Source organism: Leucoraja erinacea, chromosome 3, assembly GCF_028641065.1.
Source record: "Leucoraja erinacea ecotype New England chromosome 3, Leri_hhj_1, whole genome shotgun sequence".
NCBI classification, from domain to species: domain Eukaryota; kingdom Metazoa; phylum Chordata; class Chondrichthyes; order Rajiformes; family Rajidae; genus Leucoraja; species Leucoraja erinaceus.
Window position 1 is genome coordinate 15,933,831 of NC_073379.1, and position 27,675 is coordinate 15,961,505.

Below are 27,675 nucleotides of genomic sequence, written 5' to 3' on the forward strand. Positions count from 1 at the left end.
TTGAGTAAGGACTGCGGCATATATAACCAGAAAAGTTGGTGGCATTGCAGATAGTGAAGTAGGCTGGTCAGGATAATTGCATCACGATATTGGTCGGTTCGCCAGGTAGGCTGAGAACTGGTTGGTGGAATGTAATGCAGAAAAATGGGAGGTATTACATGTTGGAAAGTGCAACATGGGCAGGGCCTACGCAGTGAATGGTATGGCTCTGGGAAGTGTTGTGGAGCAAAGGGATCCACCCTTCCAGAGCAGCCAACCATGCGGAACTTTGGCGAAGGCTCTGAATAGAACTGCAATGCTCTATTTTAACTGCTCTCCTGTGCAAATCCAAGGTCCATACCTCTTGGTTCCATTAATATACAACACTCCATTAAATTTTCTCTTGAATGTCCTCAACAGCAGGACCACAGCCCAGTGTGACAAACTAATTGAATGCAGTGGTTTGCGTTAATAAATTTCATCTGACCTTCATTGCCCGTTTCGAAAATATCCTCTGGTTTGTGCCGGGGGAAACATTGACCTCTCCATCCCTGGTAATAATCCCTGTTCAAAAACGACACCTATGATTCCTAAACCCGAGTGAATAGTGCGGTCTATTTACCATGTCAAACCTAACACAGAGGTCAACCTGGTGAACTATTACTGCACTCCCTCGATGGCTGGTATACACTCCCCTCCTCCCCACCCACACGTTCCAGATGTGGTCTCACTGGATCCTTTGGCAATTGTAGCAGTCCATCCATCCTAATCGAACAACTGTATTATCTCCAAAAACTTCAATTTAACATTAAATTCTCCAATTTCGTCAATTCTTCCCCACCCCATTTATTTTTTCCTGCTCCCACCTGGTGCACATGTTTCACCCACAGTTCTGCCCCAACCATCTTGCTCCTTTCCTCTTCTTATTTCCCCTCTCTTTATATTTCACCTTTCTCTCTTTATCCAACACCTGCCCTTTATAACATACACCTTCCATTTGCCAACCAACACGCTCACCTATAACTTGCCAGGCTTTGTCCACCCCCACCTTTTCCAGTTCTCTCCCTTCCCCATCCCAAGGGTCCGGACGCAAAACATCATCTGCTATTTTCTTCCACAGGTGGGACATGAGGTGCTGGTCCCCTGGTTTGCATTTGACTTCACTCTGGCCAAAGAGGAGGCCCAGAATTAAAAAAAAGTTTGTGGGGAGAAAATAATCTCGTTCTTTTTTTTGTCCTATCACAGACTATGAGAGAAATAGCTGGGGTAAATAGTCTTTCACCCAGAGTAGGGGAAACAAGAAAAAGTGGATATTGGTTTAATGGGGGAGGGCAGGAAGAGATTTAATAGTATCCTAAGGGACTTTTGTTTTGCACACAAAAGGGTGGTCAGAAGAGGGAATGAGCTGTCAGAGGAGGTAGCTGATGTAGGTACTATCGCAATGTTTTAAAAAAAACATTTAGACAGGTATATGGATAGGATAGGTTTAGAGATTTGAGCCAAACAGAGGCAAGTGTGCCTCGTTTACATAGGGCAGGTTGGTCGCTGTGGGTCAGTTGGGCCCGAAGGGCCTGTTTCCATGCTGTATGATTTGAACTCTATGACACTTACACAGGAACAGGCCTTTCGCCCCACAATGCCGAATTAAACTAATCATTTTTGCCCACGTGATCTGTTTGAACAGCATACGAAACAAAGCTTTTCACTGTACCTCAGTGCATGCGACAGTAATAGACCTAAATATAGAATACAGCACAGGAACAGGCCCTTCAGCCCACAATATCAGTGCCGATTATGATGCCAAATTTAAAACATCGCTAATGCTTGAATCAGGTGCGTTCTTGGAGCAGGCACCAGGGGCTAAACCAATTACTCCAGCTTCTATTTATGTTCTAATGTTCCTGGCAACATTTACCAAGCACATAGGCGGTGAAAGGATTCCATGGAGATGCTGATCACAAAGGTTAATAACTCTGGTTCTCTCCCTTCATCACCCAGCCCCCCACCCTTCCGCCATGGGAAGATCGATGATTCCATTTAACAGTTGGAGACGGAAAGTCCCCTCCTATGGGTGGTAAAGGTGGCCCTGGAGAGAGAGAAACAATATGAAATAATACTCTACTCATCCAACACCTGCTTCTCTCCCCCTCCCCTCCCCAATTGCATGCAAATGCATGGTACAGAAATTGTTGGCCACTGCAGGGAATTGTCATAGAAAAACTGAGCATCCAAGGATAGCTGTTTAATTTTGCCTGGGAAATCACAGTGAAATGGCAGTAATCTGATTTTATATTAATGCATAGATACCAAATCAATGTTGAAAATAAAGAAATCTCAGTACACTCATTGGAACCAGACCAATAGTTAACATTCAAGATTTCATTAAGAATAACATGGCTATGGATATTGTTACAAGATTAGACAATTATATCCTTGAACTGAAATGAGACATAATTCTTTGACCATGGCGAAAGAACGTTATTGGGAACAACGTTCTGTTATCAGTGAGGAATGGATAAGAAACCAATTGGCAACATTGCAAGGACGTTTATATTTTCAGCTCCAAGGTTCAGTTTTAAAATGTTTTGTGCTGCTTTGCATTCTCATCTGTGCATGTATTTATTACGAACTGAACAGGTTCCTAATCAGTTTATTGGAACCCAATGTTCCAGAACGACTGGCTGGGCCAAAGGCAATTGCTGCCATATTATCCAACATCACCTAATAAAACTGCTGTAAAATTTGTTTCAGTGCAATTTGTGGGATCCTGCTCTGCCTATGTTAGTAGCAAAAACCCGTAAGAGAATCTCCTTGGTTGGGAGATGTTATTGTGACATCCCATGGTTGCAAAGATACATCTTGGAAACAGGTCATTCGGCTTCATCTTGGTTCCATGCAAGACTGGAGGATTTAGACCCTTGTGCAGTGCAACTAATTGACAAAACAAGTTTGGACTACCATTGTCTTCTGATGTGTCATTGATATCTGAATCAGTGTTTTATTTCCCTTGGCAAGTCTTTGCAAGGTTCTCCAGAACACTGGAGGGATGAGCATAGTGACTTCCAAGGACAGTTAATGTCAACCACGCAGGACTGCATGGATCAGGTCAAGGATGATTCCCTTCCCCGAAGGAATATTCTGAAGAAGGGTCCTGACCTAAAACATAATCTGTCCATGTTCTTCAGGGATGTTGCCTGACCCGCTGAGCTACTCCAGCACTTTGTGCCCCTTTTTGTAAACCAGCATCTGCAGTTCCTTGCTTCTACCCAATATTAATCCAGTGATGGATCTGTGAAATAATCCAACAGCCTGTGTTACTTTTATCGATGAATTAAAAATATCTCCCCTTTTTGGAGCTTCACCAAATTCAAATCTAGACCAATCCTAGGAATGATCAGGTTTGGTGAGAAAGTCTTGCCCAACTTTTAACATCCAAGGACCTCAGAGCCAACTAATGCAACAACTGAAGCAAAGTTACTGTTGCAACATAGGAGTGACTGCATCCAATTAGCACAGCAAGATCCCACAAACTGAATCGTGACGCAGGGATAATCTGTTAGCAATGCCTCCCGAGGGAGAATGTTTGCAGAACACCACTAATCTATTTAAACAGGCATTGTCACATTGTGCACCCACAAGGGATATCCGAGCCTCAGTTTTATGGGACACGGGACTGTGTGGTAAGGTGCCATCTTCTTGGCAGCTGGGCAGGGTGATGCCAAGATGCACGGTGTGCCTCAGCCCCAGATTTGTGTTCTTCAGATTGTCCTTGCCATTCACACTTGGAGGTAACAGCAGGATGGGAAATGGCGAAATGCTTGAACCACCTGTCGGGCTTTCACAACAGTCAGGCAGTTGCAGTGGGCATATTTGCTCTTCCCTGGAGCAAGGCCAGATGCCACACCATTTGGTTCCAGTTTAAAGCAGTAGTGCAGCTATTAACTAAGTGCCTTGTACATCATGAGAATACATTTTACACCCATACAAAAGGCTCCCCACACTCTCTGCACAGCAAGAAGCAGACCAAACCAAACTGTATTAGTGGCACGGCCACGGTGAATTACATTAGATGACCTCTACACACCTCGACAATATGGTCAAGCCAAACAACATATTGTGCGTAAACAGTAAGAATTACGTATCAAATACACACAGACACAGACAGTGCAATGCACTTCACACACAAACACACAGTACTACGTACTTTCCACAGCAGACTATCATAGTGTAGGATATACGCATCAACACCAAATGCACATCATTAACTTGGATTTATGAAATACATTAATTAAATAGGCTTCTACTAATGGTAAATTATGAATTGAGCAAAAATAAAATCTCATTAATAGCCTAGAGTAAAACCATACGTAAAAGATTTTGGCAAATAATTTAAACATACCATAAATTAACATTAAATTATTTGGAGTTTAAGATAAACAGCACTTATTCAAGCTTAAGTCTTAGAAATGGGCGCAGTTTGGAATCTGAAAGGGCATTTACTGGCCTTCCCAGCTTCCTTGGGTAGTGACAGTGAGCTTGTCTTTGAGAGGGGGCACAGAGAATGGTTAAGATGCAGTAAAGATGCCAGAGGGCAAGAGTCACATATGACCGCAGGTGACACACTGGCATTGCTTGTACAGATGCTGCCTCACAGCACGAGAGACCCATGTTCAATCCAGACCTCGGATGCTTGTCTGTGTGGAGTTTGTACGTTCTCCTTGTTCCCGGGTCATGTCACACATCCTTATAGCATGCATGTTTGTAGCTTAATTGGGCATCATCATTTGGCCTATTGTAAGCGGGGAATAGATTTCTTGGGAGTGTGGGAGGGAATCTGCAATCAGGAAAAACAAAATCAAAAACAAAAAGGCATAGGTTTAAAGATGACAGAGGAGGGTGTTCTAAAAGGGATCGAGCAGGAGATTTGGGTCTACACCTGGAATGTGCTGCCAGAGGTGGTGGCAACAGATTCAATTACAACATTTAAGATGCATTTGGACAAACAGGCAAGGCACCATTGGCCCTAATGCGGCAAATGCCGTTAATGTAGATGGGCAACTTCATCGGCATGGAGGATTAGTTTAGTTTGGTTCAGAGATACAGCGTGGAACCAGGCCCTTCGGTCCACCGGGTCCGCGCTGACCAGCGATCCGCGAATATTAACACTATCCGACCCACATTAGGGACAATTTTTACATTTACCAAGCCAATTAACCAACAAACCTGGACGTCTTTGGAGTGTGGGAGGAAACCGAAGATCTCGGTTACATGGAGAGCGTACTAACTCTGTACAGACAGTACCCGTAGTTAGGATCCAACCCAGATCTCTGGCACTGCATTCGCTGTAAGGCAGCAACTCTACCTCTGCATCACCGTTACGGTGTTGGACCCAAAGGCCTGTTGCGATGCTGTACAGCCCTATGACTTTTGCAAAAAAGCATTTTATCACCATTCCCCAACCCCCGCCCCACACCCCCCTCCCCATTTTCTTGACAAATATGTTAACCATGAAAATGATAATATTTCAACTAAATGCAAATCTGCATTCAGCACAAGCACCACGATCTGCCTTGCTAACAGTGTCTGGCCTCTAGATGATTGCCATTTAACTGCCTTCTGACAAGGCCCAGGAAAACAGTCACTTCAATAATTGTTATTGCCAGGCATTAGTCAATCCCTCTTAGCAACATGCAGATCCTGAAAAATGTTGTACTTGTACAAGACATTGGCAAGGTTGGATTTGGAGTATAGTGTGCAGTGCAAGTCACCCTGGAGGATGTCAGAACTGGAAAGATCACAGAAAAGATTTACGAGGACGTTGCCAGAAGCCTGAGGTATAGGGAAAGTGTGGGCAGGCTAGGACTTTATTCCTTGGCGTGCAGGAGGAAGGACGAGGGATGATCTTAGAAGTTAATAAAATCATGAGAAGGATAGATAGGGTGAATGCACAGTCTTTTACCTTGAGTGGGGGGGTGAATAAATGAGGACAAAGGTTGAAGATGAGAGGGACAAGATTTAATAGGAACCTAAGGGGCAACCTTTTCCACTCAGTGGGTGGTGTATGCAGAACGAGTTGCCAGAGGGGATAGTTAAGGCAGATACTACAACAGCACTTAAAAGACACTTAGACAGATACATGGATAGCATGTGGGCCAGATACATTAAAGGATATGGTCCAAATGGAACCAGTTTAGATAGGCAATCTCGGTTGGCATGGTCGAGTTGGGCCAGAGGGCCAGTTCCTGTGCTGTATGACTATGATAATTGAAAACAAAAATCAGATCTTAAAATTAAACCACAGATGAAAAGTGACAGCTATTCAATCGTACATCCCAGCAATAAAGTCTTAATTGCGCTCGCTCAGATGGTAATAATCCAGGACAAAGGTGAAACCCAAGCCAAGTAGCAAGAGAAACATGACAAATTTGCAATAAAAACTTCTGCGGTATAACAGATTACCATCATAAATCAAAGGGAAGGGGATGAAATTAAAGTCCAGATCTCTCATTTCATATTTTGCTGTTGCTGCACATTATTTTCCATAGGGCAGATTACAACTAAATAATAAAATGTGGGATAGGTAGAAGCAAGGAACTGCATATGCTGGTTTAGGTAAAAGTGCAATCTTCAGATTATCAACAGTTCAAAGTGGAATCATTCCCGTGTCTGTTAAACAACTCTGGGCCTGTGCTCGCTGGAGTTTAGAAGGAAGTTGAAACTTAGCGAATAGTGAAAGGCTGGGATAGAGTGGATGTGGGGGGAATATTTCCACTAGTGGGAGAGCCTAGAACCAGAGGGCACAGCCTCAGCCGTACAAAGATGAGGAGGAATTTCTTAATCAAAAGGTGACGAGATTGACAAGTTTTTGATTAGTAAAAGCGTCAAAGGCTTAAGGGAGAGGCAGGAGAATGGGGTTGAGAAGGTAAGATAGATCAGCCATGATTGAATGGCACAGTAGACTCAATGGACTGAATAGGCTAATTCTATTCCAATAACTTATGAACGTATGAATCAAGCATGACCATTTGCATAGGGAAAGCACATAACCTAGTAAAAGTGAGTTGGTTTAGAAGACAAAATAAATGTGGGATAGGTAGTCCTTTGGACCGATCCCAGGTAAAGATTAATTTATCTTAGTACTTTAGTAATGTGCAACTATCACTCTACAGGGAGACATTCTTTAAAAAAAAGAATGCAGGTAAGTCACGCTACCCACACGAATTGCAAGCTTGATTGAAGCTCGCTCGACACTCTTCATTCAGAATCCCATACGGAGGGTGGGAACACAGTGGCAAGGAAAGGCTGTCACAATGAAGCAGGTCACTAGACCCCAAGTTAAACATTCCTTGAATGCACAGATAGGTGATAGGGAATAAGAAATGCAGCAGAGAATGTTGGAAAAAGACAGCAGGTTAAGGCAGCATCTGTGGAAAGGGAAACACAAATCTCAGGTTAAGATTTGAAGTATTAACTGGAATTTCTCGCCCCACAGATGCTGTGTAACCTACTGTGCATTCTCTGCTTTATTTTGAATTTCAAATGTTAAGCTTCCTGAAAAAGTGAGAGGTTACAATCTTCAGACCATCGGCAGTCTGAACTGGAATAATACCTTGGTCTGTTGAACCGCTAAGGTTTCCTTCAATTGAGCATTAACATTTGCACAATGAAAGTACAGAAGCTGCTAAATGTGAGTTAAGCAAGACAAATTAAATGTGGGATAGGTAGACATTTGGACCGATCGCAGGTAAAAATTAATTCAGGCCAGTATTTCAGCATTTAGTAACGAGCAACTCTGACCCTATGGGACAAGATCCTTTTTATAAAAACATATAGGCAGTCGGGCCATCCGTCTAAATTGCCATCTTTGGCCGGGGAGAGATTTTATTCACACAGCAAACTGCTTTATTCTCTTTTTTTGCAACTAACTGACAGACCATGACTGAGTAAACTCACTGATGGTTTGTCTATGCAGAACATAATAACTTACAAGGAGAACCAATCTTAAGTGGCCCAGTGTTTTAAGGGGCTGAGGGAGCAAAGAGGGCAACTCGTGGCAATGAGAGAACGCAGGCTGGGAGACAGAAACCCATCAACAGAATGAAAGTCAGCAAATACGACCAACTGACTGACATTCGTAATATGTGTGAATAGTAGTAAATAGAAGGCCTTCATTTGAAAGGGCAGGCAGTCTTCATCTGGCTGGAGAAATTGCCGTGATGGTTGTAACAGGAGTGACAGTGACTCAGCAAGGCCTAGCCCAGGTTACTGGGAGAGACAAGCAGAGGGGCTGCTCTGGGCTCAGAGTGAACAAGGTGTATTCCTCTCTAGAAGCACTGGAATTGGCCAGTCAGCTGTACTCCACTAAAACACAGCAACAGGGGACTGCTCATAACATTTGGAGAAAGCAGACAGGACGGAGACACAAGAGACTGGAATATTAGGGGCAAAGCAAAGTGCTGGAGGAACTCAACGGATTAAGCTGCCTATGTATGCAGAGTGAATTGGACAGATAACATTTTGGGTTGGGATCGTTCCTCAGGCAGAATATTGGATTAATGTCGCCGGGCAACATGATAACTGCCCCAGTCCCCGGTGTGAGGGATGAATGCATGATGTCCTATAGATTATGGCAAAAACAAAGTCAAGGTGAATGTTTATGAGAATACTAGAAAAGGTGAACAGTAAGGTGCCATTTACCCTGCCATTTACCCTGCCAACTCAATGGGGTGACGGAGGAACTGAAGGAAATCTACATTAGGCAGCAAATGGTGTTGGATAGACTAATGAATTCCCAGGGGCTGATGGTCTACATCCCAGTGTACTTAAGGAAGTGGCTCTGCAAATCGTGGACGCATTGGTGACAATTTTCCAATGTTCTATAGATTCAGGATCAGTTCCTGTGGATTGGAGTGTAACCAATGTTATCCCTCTTTTTAAGAAAGGTGGGAGAGAGAAAACAGGGAATTATAGACCAGTTAGCCGGACATCGGTGGTGGGGAAGATGCGGGAGTCAATCATAAAAGTTGAAATAGCGGTACAGTTGGATAGCAGTAATAGGATTGGTCTGATTCACATGGATTTTTGAAAGGAAAATCATCTTCTGGAATTTTTTGAGGATGTAACTATGAAAATGGGCAAGGGAGAGCCAGTGGATGTAGTATACATGGACTTTCAGAAAGCATTTTGATAAGGTCCCACATAGGAGATTAGTGGGCAAAATTAGGGCACAAGGTATTGGGGGTAGAGTGCTGACATGGATAGAAAATTGGTTGGCAAACAGGAAACAAAGAGTAGGGATTAACGGGTCAATTTCAGAATGGCAGACTGTGACTAGTGGGGTACTGCAAGGCTCGGTGCTGGGACCACAGCTATTTACAATATATATTAATGATTTAGTCGAAGGTATTACAAGTAACATTAGCAAATTTGCAGACGACACAAAGCTGGGTGGCAGTGCGAACTGTGAGGAGGATGCTATGAGAATGCAGTGACTTGGACAGGTCGGGTGATTGGGCAGATGTAGTTTAATGTGGATAAATGTGAGGTTATCCACTTTGGTTGCAAAAACAGGAAGGAAGATTGTCATCTAAATGGTGTGAAGTTGGGAAAAGGGGAAGCACAACAGGATCTGGGAATCCTTGTTGCGAAATCCTGAGATATAAACAAAAATGCATGATTACATTTTATTCCGCAAATGGGTGTCATGGTACATCAGTCAATGAAGTTAAGCATGCAGGTACAGCAGGCAGTGAAGAAAGCGAATGGCATGTTGGCCTTCATAAAAAGAGGAGGAGTATAGGAGCAAAGAGGTCCTTCTGCAGTTGTACAGGGCACTGGTGAGACCCACACCTGGAGTATTGTGTGCAGTTTTGGTCTCCAAATTTCAGGAAGGACATTCTTACTATTGCGAGAGTACAGTGTGGGTTCACAAGGTTAATTCCCGGGATGGCGGGACTATCAAATGCTGAGAGAATGGAGCGGCTGGGCTTGTATACTCTGGAATTTAGAAGGATGAGAGGGATTCTTATTGAGACATACAAGATTATTAAGGGTTTGGACACGCTAGAGACAGGAAACATATTCCCGATGTTGGGGGAGTCCAGAACTAGGGGCCACAGTTTAAGAATAAGGGGTAAGCCAGTTAGAACGGAGATGAGGAAACACTTTTGCACACAGAGAGTTGGGAGTCTGTGGAATTCTCTGAATGTGGAGCCCTGTTCTCTGGATACTTTTAAGAGAGATCTAGGTAGGGCTCTCAAAGATATCGGAGTCAGGGGATATGGGGGGGGGAAGACAGAATGCGGTACTGATTGAGGATGATCAGCCATGATCACGTTGAATGGCGGTGCTGGCCTGAAAGTCTGAATGGCATACTCCTGCACCTATTGTCTATGATTTAAGGTGAAACATAGAACACTACAGCACTGGAATAAGCCCTTCGACCCATATTTTTTTTGCCAAACACACACACCATTAAAATAATCTCCTCTGCCTGCACATGATCCATATGCCTATCCAAGTCTTTAAATGCCACTTTTGTATCTTCCTCCACCACCATCCCAGGCAATGTATTCCACAACTCACTATCTTCTGTGTAAAAGAAAATCTTGGGCCCGCATATCATGCCTCATAATTTTACATACTTCTATCAGGCGTGCCCACAATCTCCAAACCCCCACAGAAAACACATCAAGTTTGTCCAATGTTTGTTTGTAGCTAATACCCTTTAATCCAGGGAATTCTGGTAAAGCTCTTCTGCACCCTCTCCAAACCCTCCACATCCTTTCCATTAATCTAAATTAAATGTTTGAAAGAGTTTAGGAAAAACCCCCGCCTGAGGGCCAGAGGATGTCTCGAACTCTCTGCTAGTGATGGAATCAGAGACAAGAAGCACACTGAGAGGTAAATGGATGAGAACTTGAACTAATAACATAAGAAAACCGCAGATGAGCTGGAAAGCTAGTGACCCAAATATTTTGGCAGGGGTGAACGCAAAGGACTGAGTCACCTCTGTTCTATATATTTAGAGTAATCGCTGAAAACTAAATAAAAATAAAAAATAAAATATACATACTTCACCGAAACAAGGAATTCCTTTAGAAAAGAAAAGAGGAGGAATTTCTTTAGTCAGAGGGTGGCGAATCTGGGGAATTCATTGCCACAGATGGCTTTGGAGGCCAAGTCACTGGGTCTTTTTAAAGCGGAGTTTGACAAATTCTTGATTAGTAAGGGTGTAAGGGAACGAAAAAGGCAGGAAAATGAGGGTGAGAGAGATAGATCAGCCATGATTGAATGGCAGAGTAGGCTCGATGTGCCAATTGGCTGAATTCTGCTCCCATGATTTATGAACAATAGACTGATGAAAGAGATGACTTCCCGCACCCTTAACTTCATCCCTTAGAACAGCAGATGTGGTAAAAGGAAACAGGAGGCCAGAGGCATATAGGATGTTTACCCTATGTTGTGCATCTTGTTTTAGGTTAAACAGCAGCAAGGAGAAATGGTGGGGGACCACAGTGCATTGTTGATACGAGCATAAGGGGAGAACTGAGTTACAAGGGATATACACAAAATGCTGGAGTAACTCAGCAGGACAAGCAGCATCTCTGAAGAGAAGGAATGGGTGACATTTCGGGTCGAGACCTTTCTTCAGACAAAAGAGACAGAACTTATCCCCAGAGCTTGGCAGAATCACAGTTTTGAACCGAGAGCAGAGAGGCCAAGATAAAAGACTGGTCAGACCAGAACTGGAATACCGTGGGCACACTCTGGGATAGGTGTGAAGGATGTTTAAAGGGCACAGTAGAGATTAAGAAAATGATTCCTGAAGGCAAAAGGCTTCAGAGGCATGGACTGGAGATTGTCAACAGAACAAGTTATGAAGGGATCCAGTGGAAGGATTTATAATTATGACAGGTTTGTTTAGTTTAGAGATACAGCATTGAAACGGGCCCTTCGGCCCACCGAGTTCACGCTAATCATCGATTACCCGTTCACACTAGTTCTGTTATCGCATATCCACTCTCTGAACACGTGTGTCAATTTACAGAGGACAATTAAGCTACATACCCGGGCATCTTTGAGGTGTAGGAGGAAACCGGATCACCCGGTGGAAACCCATGCTGTCACAGGAATAACATGCAAACTCCACACACATAGAGTACCCGAGGGCAGGATCAAACCCGGGTCTCAGGTGCCTGCCACGAGGCAGCGGCTCTACCAGCAGATAGAGCATGATTGCCCTCACTGTCAGTGGGAATACAAACGAGTAGATGTAAATAAGAATGATTCACACAGGAAGTAGAAGTAACACAAAGGAAAATGTCCCCATCCGCACAGACATAGTTAGGCTTTGGTATGCATATTGATGGAGAGCAGTGGACGCAGATTCATCTGTGTGCAGCCTGGAGCTGAGCAAGTATCTGAGAGGAAATTAATCTGGTAGGATGACGGCGGGAGAGTGGAGAAAGCTGGATTGCTCTTCCATAGAGACAGTACAGACATGACTGGGGAAACGGCCTCCTCCTCTGCTGTAACCATTCTGGCAATTGGGTGAGGCAATGGGTACCTGCTCATGGAAACAAGGCAGGGTGTGCCCAGTGCTTTAAAACCAGAGGCTCTTGTGCGTTTTGATGAGACAATTAGAAAAATAAATGAACAAGAAGCTCATCCAAAAACAGGAAATAAACTTGCTCTCACCCACATCCCCATCTATGAATATAACATTTCTGAACTAATTCAGTGGCTAATTTCCGAAAAAATCAAAATAAAAAACCCTGCGAGGGAGGCCAGAGGTTGTCGATGGCACGGGTCCTAATTTGAGCACTGCTGTATAAACCAGTGGTTATTGTAACTCCACCTGCTGAGCTAAGAGCCAATTTTTCTGAGGTCAGATAATTTCAGATGGTCTCGATAGTCCGGTACATCCCACCAACCTCCCTTCTCGCTTATCACTCATCCAACCGCACGTTTACTCTGCGGGGGCCAGCCTTCGCAACACCCAGTGCTGGTCCTGCAGGCTTGGGGTTATTTAACATGGGGAGTTTTGGAAGACACTGTTTGGAAACCTTTCAGGCACCCGGCTACCGCGGACAGCTGGAGTGACTGGCCATGTGGAAAGCACTGTCACAGAGGCGTCTCCTGGAGGATCTCCACCTCCTGATCCTTCTTCGCCACCCCAAGCTCGACGGTCAAGTCAGGGTCAAGCCCCTGCTTCTGATCTGTCCACACGGTCGCGTCTTTGCGCAGCTCCCCGTTCGACGCCTTCTGCACAAGCGAGCATTGAAGGCTGGGCTCGTTGATCTGTGTGGGCGAGAGCAGCAAGACGTCAGGCAAACCAACATTTCTCAGAGACAAAAACACAAAAGTGCTGGAGTAACTCAGTGGGTCAGGCAGCATCTCTGGAGAACGTGGACAGATGACAATTTCTGGACTCGACCCAAAACTTTACCTCACCTATCCACATTCTCCAGGGAGGCTGCCTAACCCACTGAGTTACTCCAGCACTTTGTGTCATGGAGCCATGCAGTGTGGAAACAGCCTCTTCGGCCCAAAGTGCCCACACCGACCAACATGTCCAATCTACACTAGTGCCACCTACCTGCATTTTGCCCATATCGTTCTAAACCTATCCTATCCATGTACCTGTCTAAATGTTTCTTAACCGTTGCAACAGTACCTGCCTCAACTACCTCCTCCGACAGCTAATTCAATACACTCGCCAACCTTTGTGTGAAAAGGTTACCCCAGGGGAAACCCACAGTCATTAGGAGCATGCTTTGGTGGAAGAGGACGATGGTAAGAGTGGGAGACACCAGAAACTGCAGGTCTTGAATTCTTGACTAAGAAGAATGGCTGGAGGAACAGAGCAAGTCAGGCGGCATCTGTAAGCTCCAGAGGCAAATATATTAAATAAAGGTTACCAGAACTGCAAGACAGCTGGTTTGAAGAACGATCCCAATCTTAAACACCTATCTGTGTCCTCCAGAGATGCTGCCTGAGCCGCTGAGTTACTCCAGCACTTTGCTTTCCACGCAAGATTCTAACATCTGCAGTTCATTGTGTCTACCCCGGTTATGGAGATGATATTTTAGCATAAAGGTTCTGGGGTTGGGGGGGGGGGGGGGGGCTCATTAAAAAAGTCACTATATAAGATGGAAACAAGGAAAAACATGTTCTCTCGAAAAACCATAAATCTTTGGAACTCCCTCAAAGGGCAGTGGAAATAGCCTTGGAATATGTTTAAGGCAAATGAAAAGATTCTTCCCGGGAAAAGGGTGAAAGCTCACCAGAGATAGGTAGGACTGTGTGAGCAATTAAGTTGCATGGACTCTGAAGCTGCAAAATGGCACTGGAGAATGGTACCTGTGTGCCGTGCCAAGAGGATTTATTGTAATCATGTAATCAGATACAACACAGACTCCTGCCACCTTCAGAAGTTCTCAGATGACTTGGTAATTGTGGGCTGTGAGGGGAGGGGAGTGAGGCGGAATACAGAGGTGTAGTCAACGACCTCGAGTGGTGCAGACTGAATCATCTGCAGCTCAACACCGACAAGACTAAGGAGTTAGTAGTGGACTTTAGGAGGAGAGAAACACCCCTGTCTCCATCAGGTGTGTGGATGGGCAGTTTACCAAGGAGTACAAGTACCTTGGAGTTTACCTGAACAGTAAAATGGACTGGTTCAGGAACGCTAAGGCACTGTATAAGAAGGGACAGAGCCGTCTGTACTTTCGGGGGAGGCTCCGCTCTTTCAGATGTTCGATCTGCACTAAGATGCTGTAGATGTTCTATCAATCGGTGGTGGACAGTGTCATCTTCTTCGCTGTCCTGTGCTGGGGCAGCAGGGCGAAGGCCATGGACGCCAACAGAATTAACAAGCTCATCAGGAAAGCTGGCTCCACCTGGGGGTGGAGTTGTATTCACTGAAGGTGGTCTTGGAGGGGAGGATGCTGAGGAGCATCCTGGACAATACAGTTCACCCCCTCCATGGCACACTCGTCACCCTGAGGAGTACATTCAGGAACAGTCTGGTTCCACCAAGATGCAGCACAGAACGCTACAGGAGATTCTTCTTCCCGGTGGTTATCAAACTGTACAACTACTGTCGTGGGGTAGACTGAATCTGGAGGTGTGTGTTTTCATACTTCTATACCTCTAGCCTAATGAGAGAGGGGAGAAGTGGGAGTGGCCCGGGTGTGACGTCCTTGATTATGCTGGTGGCCTTGCCGAGGTAGCGCAACGTGTACATGGAGTAAATGGGAGGTTAGTTTGTATGACGGCATGGGCTACGACCACAATTCTCTGCAATTTCATTAGTCGCATGCTTGACTTTCTTCACTTACCGCTGGGTGATAGCGGACTCCACAGCTCAGCTTTTCTTTGCATCTTTCAGGCAAAAAGAAGAGTAGGTACCGAAGAACAGGAACCACAGTGGAAGGATTCACATCTTCCCCTTTCATTGGGCCTGCAACATAAACAAATGGCCTAAACTTACACATTAAAAGAAAACTTCGACAATTATGTATTTATATCTGTACAAAGTTATACCCTGAGAAAACGTGCGCACATGCATCTAGATACAGACACAAGCGCACTAACCTATGCCAAAATATTTAATTAAAGAGATTCTATTGTATGGAAAAGTTTGAGAAATAGATTCATAGTTGTACAGCATAGAAACAGGCTCTTCAGCCCAACTCATGCATGCTGAACAAGTTACCTATGTTTGGCCTAGATCCTTCTTCTGAACCATTCCTATCCATGTACCTGTCTAAATTGCTCTCAAATATTCTTTAAATCTTTTCCCACTCTCTTTAAATATGTACCTCCTGGTTATGGACTCCTTTACCCATGGCAAAAAGTCTGACCAGTCACCTTCTCTTTCCCTCACATGATTTTATGAATTTCAATAACGTGTCCCCTCAGCCTCCTATGCTCCATGGAAAAAAGTCTCAGCCTATATAGTTTCTCCTAACCTTTCAAGTCACAGAAAGATCCTTGCAAATTTTTGCTGCACCTCTTCAGCTGAAAGGAGGAGCACGCACACACACACCACTGTAAACTGTTTGGTTCCAGTGTCCCATGGTTCCCTCTTGCACCCAGTTCCAATAAAGCACGGTCTTTGTTTATTCAGGCCCATATTGTGATTTCAGAGGTGGCACTTAACTGCGGCACAGTGGCAGATTTGTTGCTATTAGTCAGAGACCCGGGTTTGATCCTGACTACAGGTGCCGTCTGCATGAAATTTGTACATTCTCCGTGACCTGTGTGGGTTTTGGCCAGACGCCCAGGTTTCCTTCCACAATGCAAAGACGTGCAGGTTTATCAATAAATTGGCTTTGGTATAAATTGTTAATTGTCCCAAGTGTGTAGGATAGAGCTCATGTATGGGACTATCGCTGGTCCGCGCGGACTCATTGGGCCGAAGGGCCAGTTTCTGAGCTGTATCTCTAAACTAAATTAGGCTCACAGTTTGCAAGTTGCACTGGAAGTAGTTTGCTGGCTGATGTCAATGCCTTCCAGGCATATAAACATTTTAGCTTGTTTACTCGTGCATATTAGCAGCTTTAGATTATAGGGAATATTTATATTTGCAGCGTGTACTGTAAACAAATGAGACGGCCTTGATTATATCAGTATTATTTTTGTCGCCACAAGCAAAGGCAGACGGTGTAATCTTGAAAGAAAAAGAAAATTGCTGATGAGATTCAGCAGGGCAGGCAGCATGCAAAGACACAAGGACCGTTGATATTTCAGGATGCAACTCTTGCATAAGGTATTGCAGAGGCTTGACAACTAACATGGCCTATCACGCAAACAAACCTCCCTTCCATTGACTCCATCTTCACTTTACGAAAGGCCACCAGCATAATCAAGCACCAGTCTCACCACAGTAACTCCCTCTTCTCCCCTCTTCCAGCAGGCAAGAGGTACATAACTTTGCACACATACCTCCAGTTTCAGGGACAGCTTCTTTCTAGTGGTCATCAGGCAACTGAACAGTTCTCTCACCAGCTAGAGTGCGGTCCTGACCTCCTTGGAGACTTCATTGGAGACCTTCGAACTATCTTCAATTACATCTCATCTTGCACAAAACATTATACCCTTTATCCTGGATCAGTACACTGTGAACAGCTTGATTGCAATCGTGTATAGTCCTTTCGCTGACTGGATAACACGCAACAAAAAGCTTTTCATTGTACATTGGTACACGTGACAATAATAGACAAAACTATTTTAATTGGGAATTAAATTGAATCCTAATGCACTGACAAGGGAGGATGGGATCTGAACTCGCACTCTACAGTTTACTAGCCCATGATGCTTGGAAAGGAGGCTCGAAATTGACCATTTTGCTTTGAGTAATGTTATACTTTACCTGTTAGGAAACTGACCAGCAGTCCTACGACAACTACGGTGGCTGCATTGTGTCCACTGTACCATAAATATGAGAGAGAATAGAACTTCTTCAGCCCTGTGGGACTGCAGAATAGAGGAAGCATTACGCTGGGAAATGCAAGATCAACAAAGTCATTCAGATTGTAAAGACTCCCCCACCATTGTGAAACGCATGGGTTTTCACACGTACCCTGCACTTGCTGCCACTGTTGTTGGGTTAGCTGTTGCTATGACGGTGGTTGTCAGGGAGAGGGTGATGTTTTCGATGCTGGTAGCATTTACGAACGAAAGCCCTGCTCGTTGGGAAATAAAGCTGCCAATTCCTATCCAAAACGCCATCACCAAGCCAGCCGCCAAGCCTGAGATTGCACCCTATAAGAAGCAAAAGATTAGCAAAGGCAACAATTGTGGAGAACATACACGTAAATTAAAGTTGACTTGAACAATATATTTTACAAAAAACATTCCCAGATATCGCCTGCAATTGCCTGGACTGCTGGAGTTGCCAGTTTACTTGGAGTTCCTGTCTTTTGCATGTGTGATCAGAGTCATATTGTGGCCTGAATAGTGAAGGACACCAGATTCCTTCCCCAAAGAGATGTGAATCAGGCAGACTAGAAAGACACCGAGACCTTCGCACCGAGTTCTAGCTCTTTATTGCCCTACTTCAAACGAGTTAAAACTCTTGACCTGTGTGGCGGGATTTGAATTATTGTTCATTCAGTGAAGTAACAAAACCACAGATGTGGCCAATCATAGAATGGACCAGGAGCAAACCCTTGAGACCACGATATCTGTGCCGAACATGTTGCGCAGTTAAACTACTCTTGTCTGCCTGCATGTGCCCCCATTCTCTGCATATGCCTATTTTTATTAATCCACTCTATCTACTTGCATTGCAACTTTCAGGAAGCTGTGGTTTGGGATCCTAAGATCCCTTGGTACATTAATGCTGTTATATGTTTTGTCATTAACTGTATACTTTCCCTGTACATTCAACCTCCCAAAGAGCAACATCTCACATGGGTGGCACAGTGGCGCAGCAGTAGTTACTGCCTTGCAGCTCCTGCAATGCCGGAGACCCGGGTTCGATCCCGATTACGGGTGCTGTCCATACGGCGTTTGTACGATCTCCCCATGACCGCATAGGTTTTCTCTGAGATTTTAGGTGTACACCCACACTCTAAATCGTACAGGTTGTCGGTTAATTGGCTTAGTGTGTGCAGGATCGTGTTAATGTGTGGGAACCGCTGGTCAGTGTGGACCGAAGGGACTATTTCTGCACTATATCTCTAAACTAAATCAAAACTAAAAACTAAAGATTAAACTTCATCTGCCATTTTACTACTTCTGTAGCTGAACTATATCCCAATATGTACAATGACAGCCTCTCTCAGTCTGCAATTCCACTGATTTTGGTATCATCTGCAAATTTACCAACCAGCCCATCTACATTTAGATCCATACTACACCTACATTACATTAAAAGTAATATATTCTCCCGATTTTTCCTTGCAACCCTTGCATCTATCTGACTCCTTTTGGGAGCACCACCCTTGTACATCATTACCATTCTGCAATACAAATGGTGTCCTAAGTGGAGATTAATAGGTTATTGATTAGTAAGGGTGTCAAAGGTTACGGGGAGAAGGCAGGAGAATGGGATTGATGGGAAGGAGGGGGAGGGGGAAATAGATCAGCCATGGTTGAATTGCGGAGCAGACTAGATAGGCTGAACAACCTATTTCTGCACCTTTGTCTTATGAACTAACATTCTACAAGACCTGCTCCATTGGATGTGTTATATCTGATCCTTGGACATTCTTTATCTCATTAGAACCTCTCATTATCTCAAGCTGCTTGAAATACTCAGCCGGTCAGGCAGCATTTGTCAAAAACAAACACGATGTTTAACATTTAAGGTTGACGACTTTTCAACAGAATTCAACCTTTCCTCAACATTCTTTACCCTAAGCATTAATGGGACGATGCACAACTATGCACAATGTCAATATCCTTGCACAACTACATTAGCTGATGAGCCCATGTCTTTGAAAGCCATAATAAACACTCACCGCAGAATTAGCCATCGGGAAAAACATTCCCAGACAGAAGATGCCAAGCAGAGGGCCGCCAATCATCCCAAATATACTCAAAGCCGCCTAGGGTTGAACAAGGATGGGTACATTAGACAGGCTCAGCATTCACAGATCATGGAATAGCTTAAAATGGAGGCCTTTCATACAACACCTGTAGCACTGAGCCCATCAGGGATGCGATGTATGCCATTCCAAGGCAGAGCAATCCATAGCCTAGGGCTGTAAAAACACAGGAACATTAACTTATTGGAAGCTGATAATAAAATGGCCCAAAAAGCAAAAAAAATCTTCGCACATATATGGATAGGAAAGGTTTAGAAGGACATGGACAAGGCGTGGATAAATGGGGCATCTTGGACGAGTTGGGTTGAAGGATCTGTTTCCTTTGTATCACTCAGATGGGAATCGCGGGGAACCTTAAATGGGCAAGGAGAATTCACATTGGAATGGATCTGATGGGTTGAATGGCCCAATTACTTGTTGTACTCATGTATGCTATGATTTGCCTGGATGGTATGCAAACCAACGTTTTTCTCTGCATCTTGATGCACCTCACAAGAATAAATCATTTTTTTTCCAAGTAAGCTCCACTAATGTACAATTCTTACAATGAAATTCCAGACTGGGCTAATTTGCTATGTAAATAGGCTGCCATATTCCCTGTTACATCCCTGTGAGGTGCTTGAAAAAGTGTTATTTACACAAGGCAGTGATTGTTCAACATTTCACTGCTTTCATAAAAGGCACTGGAGTTTTGAAAGAAAATGTCAAGTCTCTTTCTCTTAAGTCTCTTGCATGTGTTTCCAGTCTGTAGGCAATAGTTCTTGGTGCCTTGAAGGCTTATAAATCGGTCACAGGGAGGTGAAGAGGATTTACCACTGCCGTTACTCAGCAGTATTCCAAGAGCAAATGAAATATGTCACGAGGCAGAGGCTGATTAAAAAGTAATTAAGCCAGATTTAGTGCTCAAATATTGTGAAAAGCACAAGATGGAATTGGAAGCAAGCCAAGTTTAGTTTAAAGATACAGCGCGGAAACAGGCCGTTCGGCCCACCGAGTCTGCACTGACCAGCGATCCCCACAAAGTAACAACAGCCTACACACACTAAGGATAATTTTACGTTTATACCAAGCCAATTAACCTACAAACCTGTACGTCTTTGGAGTGTGGAAGGAAACCGAAGGTCTCGGAGAAAACCCATGTGGTCACGGAGAGAACGTACAAACTCCATACACACAGCACCCGTAGTCAGGACCGAGCCCGGGTCTCCGGCGCTGCAAGCACTGTATGGCAGCAGCTCTACCGTTGTGCCATCGTGTAGTTATACCAGTTTTCCAAGTCCTGACAATTGCAATACCTATACTCACTACAAAGGTTAACCAACTCCGATCACTGCTGCCAATTATTTCAACTTCTGGGTCTTGTTTACACAACATACCAATGTGCTTGCAGAACTATGCTGAATATCACCTCATTTACAATTCTCACCCTTTTCTCCAATCTTTCTCTGCAACCTTCTTCAGCCATGTAAACCTGAGACATTTGAACATCCAATTTTAAATGTTTAGTTTTGGAGATAAGTGGCGCAGCAATAAATTGCTGCCTTGCAGCGGCAGGCACCCAGGTTTGATCCTGACCGCAGGTGTTGTCTGTACAGAGTTTGAATGTTCTCCCTTTGATTGCGTGGGTTTTCCAGTTTCCTACCGCACTCTTGTACAGGTTTGTAGGCAATTGACTTCTGTCCCTTGTCCCTAGTGTGTGGGCTTGTGCTAGTGTATGGGGTAATCGCTGGTCAGCGTGGACTCAGTGGGCCAAAAAGTGTGTTTCCATGCTATATCTCTAAAGTCCAACGATACAGCATGAAAACAGACCCTTCAGCACACCGAGTGATCACCCATTCACACTAGTTCTATGTTATCCCACTATCCCACCCCTCCCTACACGCTAGCCAATTTACAGAGGACCAATTAACCTACAGAGCTACATGTCTTTGGGATGTGGGAGGTAACCCGGAGAAAACCGACACGGTCATAGGGAGAATGTGCAAATTCCACATGGACAGCACCAGTTTTAAGGATCGAACCCGGGGCTCTGGTGCGGCAAGGCAGCAGCTCTACCAGTTCTGGTCTTGTGCTTGTTCACTGTTTTTTTTCTTCACTTTTTATCTTTTTTGAAAATGTGTAATTGAAACACAATTTGGTCTTGTGCGCCATCAGAGACCATGTGTCTGCGATGCTGCAAGATTCTCAATCTAGCTGCACCTATCATACTTGGGCATATGACAAACCACTTTATTTGATGAACAATTATCCGCCAAGATGCAGAGCCCTGAAATACCATCTTCAGGCCTAGCCTCCTTTTAAAATTCTTTGATCAAGCCTTATGCTCTGATCATATCTATGTGCCATCAGTTACATATGGTCTGGCAGCACACTTCTGTGTAGTACCATGGGGTCTTCTGATAAAAAACTGCTCTGATTACACAAAAGGACACAAAGTGCTGAAGTAACAGCAGGTCAGATAGTATCTCTGAAGAACATGGACAGGTGATGTTTCAGCTCGAGACTCTTCTTCAGACTCTGTTTACACAACATTATTATCTTTCACCGGTACTCACCAAGACTCTTGGATATCAGCGCGGCACGACTCTCAGTCATGTCCGGATAGTGAGGTTTAATAAGGTCGGCCATAGTGACAGCAGCCAGTGAATTGAATGCAGATGATATAGTGCTGAGGGGACAAGCAGTAATTCAGCGTCAATGAGAGCTTTTGGTGACATGGCTTCCACTGAGCAAGCTTCATCCATCTAATGAAACGTGCAAATACTTGAAACAGCACATTAGACAATTAACGACAATCATTGTGCCTGGAGAGACAAGCAACTGCAGATGCTGGTTTCCAAAAATGACTGGAGTGCTGGAGTACTTTGGCAGATCAGGCAGCATCTTAGGAGAACAAGGATCGGTGATGTTTTCCGTTCTGAACCTGAAGGGTCCCGATCCAAAACATCACTTATCCATGATCTCCAGAGATGCTACTCGACCTGCTGAGTTACTCCAGCACTTTGAATTTGAATTCTGAACACATTAAATTTCCGAAATAAAATCCTGCTGTGAAATTGGCATCATCCTCAAGGTTGCGCAAATACTTCAAATTTGGCATGACTGAGGCTTGATACTATTGTTTATGAGAACGTATAATATTATAGGATTCCAAAAAGTGCAGTGACAATCAATGCAATTTTAGTGTTGATTGCTGTCTTATGATCTTTTGGTCAACAGATGGCCAGACAGGGAAGACATCTCAGCTATCCTAACAGCTTTCTTCCTTTCCAACATTTCACTGTTTAAAAGACAGATCACATGAATACACAAACTATTTTGGATTTAAGGCAAACATTCTCCCTGAACAAGCTACTTGGACTGTAAGGCATAATGGACCACAGGCCTAATGCAGGGAAATGGAATTAGCAAAGACAGGCACCACAGTCAGCATGGATTAGTTGGGCTGAACGACCCGTTTCTGTGCTGTGAAGCTCAATGACTCAAATAGAATGCTTGAATATCTCAGGTCAGGCAGTATCTGTGGAGAGAATGGATAGGTGACGTTTCTTTAGAATATTGCCTGACTCGCTGAGTTACTCCAGCACTTTGTTTCACGCATGATTGCAGCATCGACAGTTCCCTGTGTCTCCAGCTCAATGACTGTATTCGTAAATAAATAGTCTGACAGAAAAGAGCAATGCAAAAACATGCAATTGCTGAGCAAGGCACAATAATCAAAAAAATTATGGATAAACCATTCAAAAACAATGCCAAAAATCTTTCCTTCAAAGGATTGAAATACAGAGACACTACAGTCAAAGCACTTGCAGTGGCAGAGTCACAGAGCAATGCCATATTTATTCATTCACAGGATGGAGGCATAAAATCAATATTATAATCTATTGCCTATCCTCAACAGGCGGCACAGCGGTAGAGTTGCTGCCTTACAGCGCCAAAATCGATCCCGACTATGGGTGCTGTCTGTTCGGAGTTTGTACGGTCTCCCCATGACCGCATAGGTTTTCTCCGAGATCTTCGGTTTCCTCCCACACTCCAAAGACGTACAGGTATGTAGGTAAATTGGCTTGGTAAATGTAAAAATTGTCATTAGTGTGTGTAGGATAGTGCAGTGGATATGCAGTGGTTGCTATTCGGCGCAGACCCGGTAGGCCAAAAGGCCTGTTTCCGCGGTGTATCTCTAAACTAAACTAGTCCCATAACTGAGAAAATAGTTAAGAATCACCATATTTTGAGAAGAAATGTTGGACAGTGGTACTGTCAGAAATTATGCACAAGGTAACGAAAGGTAGATTTCATCAGCCAACCTGAGTTGGCTTGGTAGATGATCTCACAGTATCGCCTGCTTCTCTGAACGCAAGCTGAGGTAGTCACTGAACTTGCGCCTGGTTCACTCCATACAGCCCAGCATCATGAACTGGGTCAAAGATATCTGCGTCAACTATTTATGACAATCTATCATTGCTGTGGCTATTGTTACTGAGGTTAAATTAATGTTTTAAACTCCAGGGATGACATTAAGTGAAATTTACATTCTCCAGATGCCAAAGTAGGATTTGAGAATCCTATACATTAAATACGATTCTACACAAAACCAAAGGTAGATTTTGTTGTAAGAGCATTAAGGACTACGGAAGTTGGAGGTCTAGATAGTGTCAGAGTCATACAGAACGGAAACGCACTAAGTCGTCCATGCCCACAAATGGCCTAGATACCCCCAAACCTCTCTTCTCCATGTACCTTTCCAAATGTCTAAAATTTAGTTATTGCACCTGCCTCAACGATTTCCTCTGGCAGTTTGTTTCATTTACCTACCATCATGGTGCTCCATGCGAAATAGTCGACACTCGAGTAAATCTTTCCCCTCTCACCTTAAACCTATGTCGCCTAGATCTTGATTCCCCTTCCAGTTATATCCCATCTACCTCCATAAGATCACCCCACACCCACCTGCGCTCCCTACCTAATATCTCCCTATAGATCAGGCCCTCGAGTCCTGGCAACATCCTGGTAAATCTTCTCTGCACCCTTTTCAGTTTATCGGCATCCTAACTATAGCACAATTATCAAAATTGAACACAAAGATCAGATGCGATCTAACTGAAGCGAGCGAAGGGATTGCAGATTTCACTCCAGTTTATGTGTTACCCATTTCCCAAATTACTTGATTATCAACAGCTTCTCGAAAATCATTTAAAGATTTCCCTCACAGCATCGGACAACTAAGGGAGTTCAGGATCCTTGGTTCATTGTTTTCTTGGCATCTTGACTGAGATGGGCAAACACAATGTATTATGCACAATAAAACCAAGGATGTACGATGAAAATGCCACGGTTGATTATGATTGCAGTCGAGGTTCCACAAGTCTGCAGACACTGCTGTTGCAAGGTCACTCCCATTAATTCATAAACACTGTGTTTATATCAACGTACCTCAGAGCTCCACTGAACAGGCAGGCGATGAAGAGACCAGGTAAACCAGGATAATCCTGAAGCACGTCCATGACGAAATAAAGAACCATCTGTAATTCATCCAGTTGACATTGTTGAATTAGATTAAATGGACAATGGTGTTCACAAAACAAAAATCACTGATAGACACAAAATGCTGGAGTAACTTTGCGGGTCAGGCAGTATCTCTGGAGAAAATAGATAGGTGACATTTCTGGTCGTGACACTAAATTTGCTGATGTAATGAGGAACGAGGGGGTGGCGACAACACAGATAGAGCACGAATACTAATGCTGGTCGTATGGAATGAAGGTCCGTGACTGTGCTATTAATTACCGATGCAGCCGAGGGGATGTGCTATAGTCATGACAGGAAGCTATGGAAAGCTATTGCCCGAAACAGTTGGGCTTTTAGACAGAAGGTGGCAGTGATACCTGGTCAGAGGCGGTGACGTAACCCTGTTGCAGGGGGCCGTTCTCTCCATAGCGAGCGTACATAACCAGGCCCATCAAGCATCCCATGGCCAGGACTATCTGTTGGCAAGGAAACACTGCGTAGCACGACCTACCATGGGATGGAAGGGAGAAAACAAGCCAAGGGAGTCAGAAGCTACAGGCAGAAACAGAAAAACGCAAGGCATTTAACCAATTACTGATGCATTTTTATTCAGAAAGATTCCTCCCTGTAGCACAAACAAGGAAACAGGCAAGGGAGACAAACCAGACACCTGGAGCCAGAAACCGTGAGAAACGATCCACAGCTCCACGAGCTCAAGGGACTTTCCAGTACACAGACCAGTGACAAAGTATTGTCATGGCGTTGAGACGGTTGCTGACATTAATACCTACACTAATTTCACCAGTCACCACCTCAAGACTCTCTAAATACTGTCTAAAGCAGCCAGAATATTTTTTACTGTCCTAAGTAATTTATGAACAATTTATGTACAAACTATGTTACTGAATGTTTGTTTGGGTCTGTGCCTGTGATGCTGCTGCAAGGAATATTCTCATTGTACCTGTACCTTGAAGATGGCGGCGCTGGCTTAACAGCTGCGGCCCACCTGCAGTCCGTCTGTTTTTTTTTTCTTTCGTTTTGTTTTTTGCCATGTTTTAGTTAATTTTGTTTTATTAAGTTGTGTATGTATGTGGGTGGGGTGGGAGAAACATGCTTTGGCCTCTTCCTTCGGGGGATGCGACTTTTTCTTCGGTCGTATCCCCCGTCTCCGTCTGCGCCGAGGCCTAATGGCCGAGCTGGCGGCAACGGAGCTGTAGCGGCGGCAGCAGCGGCGGAGACCGGACTCGGCACCGAGGCTGTGGCGGCGGCGGCAGCGGCAGCAGCAGCGGAGACCTGACTCGGCACCGAGGCTGTGGCGGCGGCAGCAGCAGCAGCAGCGGAGACCTGACTCTACACCGAGGCTGTGGCGGCAGCAGCGGCGGAGACCTGACTCGGCCCCGAGGCTGTGGCGGAGGCGGCGGAGACCTGACTCGGCCTCTGAGCTGTGGTGAGGCAGCGACCACCTGCGGAGTTTGAACCGTCGCCTCGGCGCAGAGGGAGAACAAAGAGGGAAGAGCCAGAGACTTTAAGATTTTGCCTTCCACCACAGTGAGGAGGTGTTTGGTGAACTCACTGTGGTGGTTGTTAAATTTGTGTTGACTATATGTTTTGTCATTATTTTGTAAATTATATGTATGACTGCAGGGAAACAGAATTTCGTTCAGACCGAAAGGTCTGAATGACAATAAACGAATCTAATCTAATCTAATCTTATCGTAATTGTGCATATGACAAACTTGATTTGAAATGATCAACAGTACTGCAGCAGGCACTTTGCACAAGGCACAATGTACAAGGCAAGCTCGAGAAAAGTGCACCATAACTGACTTGATTATCCGGCTTACATAATGCTTGTGCAAAATAAATTATTTTTATCCTATATCTGTACACTGTGGATGGCTTGATTGTAATCATGTAGTCTTTCAGCTGGCTGGATAGCATGCAACAAAAACGCTTGCTACTGTACCTCAGTGTATATGTCAATAATTTAAACTAATAGTGGAAAATGTATAAATGATTCTAGAATGTAAGTGTGGCCTTAGTTCATAAACTCAAAACAGAACACAAAAAAACACCAATGACGTGGTTGATGCAACAGCTGACAACCTGGGCTAGCTTGGTAGATGAACTCACAGTATTGCCTGCTTCTCCGATCGCGAGCTGAGGTAGCGCTGAACCTGCGCCTGGTTCACTCCATACAGCCCCAGCATCATGAACACGCCACCAAAGGCCAGCGTCCAGAAGGTGTGCCGCTCGAAGGGATCAGGGTTCAGGCTGCAGAGAGCAAGGACAACAATTACTTCAGTGAAAAACACACAGAGCAAATCCCCTCTATCCCATCAGTGCAGAATTATCCCTACCCAAACCATCGCAAGCCTATTTCCTTACCCCTACCCAAACCGTCGCTTGCCTATTTCCTTCCATGGATGCTGCTTAACCCACTGAGTAACTTTTATTTTTGTACACAAAACAAATTTCACTGTCCACTGGTAAGAGGCATTGGGCATGGTAAGACGCATTGGGCATGCAAAATCTGTTGACGAGAGTTATGCAAGCACAAAGCTTTTCACTGTACCTCGGAACACGTGACAATAAACTAAACTAAACAAAATGCGTTGGCATTACC

The 27,675-nt window shown here is 44.4% G+C and overlaps 1 protein-coding gene across 2 annotated transcripts in view; it reads right to left on the bottom strand.

The window, feature by feature from the left end:
- Nucleotides 1-2,185: 2,185 nt before the first annotated feature.
- slc5a6a (solute carrier family 5 member 6a) overlaps nt 2,186-27,675 on the bottom strand; it is a 51,597-nt gene continuing 26,107 nt past the window's right edge. For both annotated transcript variants that reach the window (XM_055632189.1, XM_055632190.1), the window contains exons 7-16: nt 27,183-27,323; nt 25,427-25,556; nt 24,975-25,063; nt 22,097-22,209; nt 19,630-19,697; nt 19,455-19,541; nt 17,570-17,751; nt 17,360-17,463; nt 15,324-15,445; nt 2,186-13,281 (exon numbers count right to left, since the gene is read on the bottom strand). In XM_055632189.1, coding sequence (XP_055488164.1) covers nt 13,105-13,281; nt 15,324-15,445; nt 17,360-17,463; nt 17,570-17,751; nt 19,455-19,541; nt 19,630-19,697; nt 22,097-22,209; nt 24,975-25,063; nt 25,427-25,556; nt 27,183-27,323 — 1,213 coding nt within the window. In that variant the 3' untranslated portion in view covers nt 2,186-13,104. The remainder of the gene's footprint in view (nt 13,282-15,323; nt 15,446-17,359; nt 17,464-17,569; nt 17,752-19,454; nt 19,542-19,629; nt 19,698-22,096; nt 22,210-24,974; nt 25,064-25,426; nt 25,557-27,182; nt 27,324-27,675) is intronic.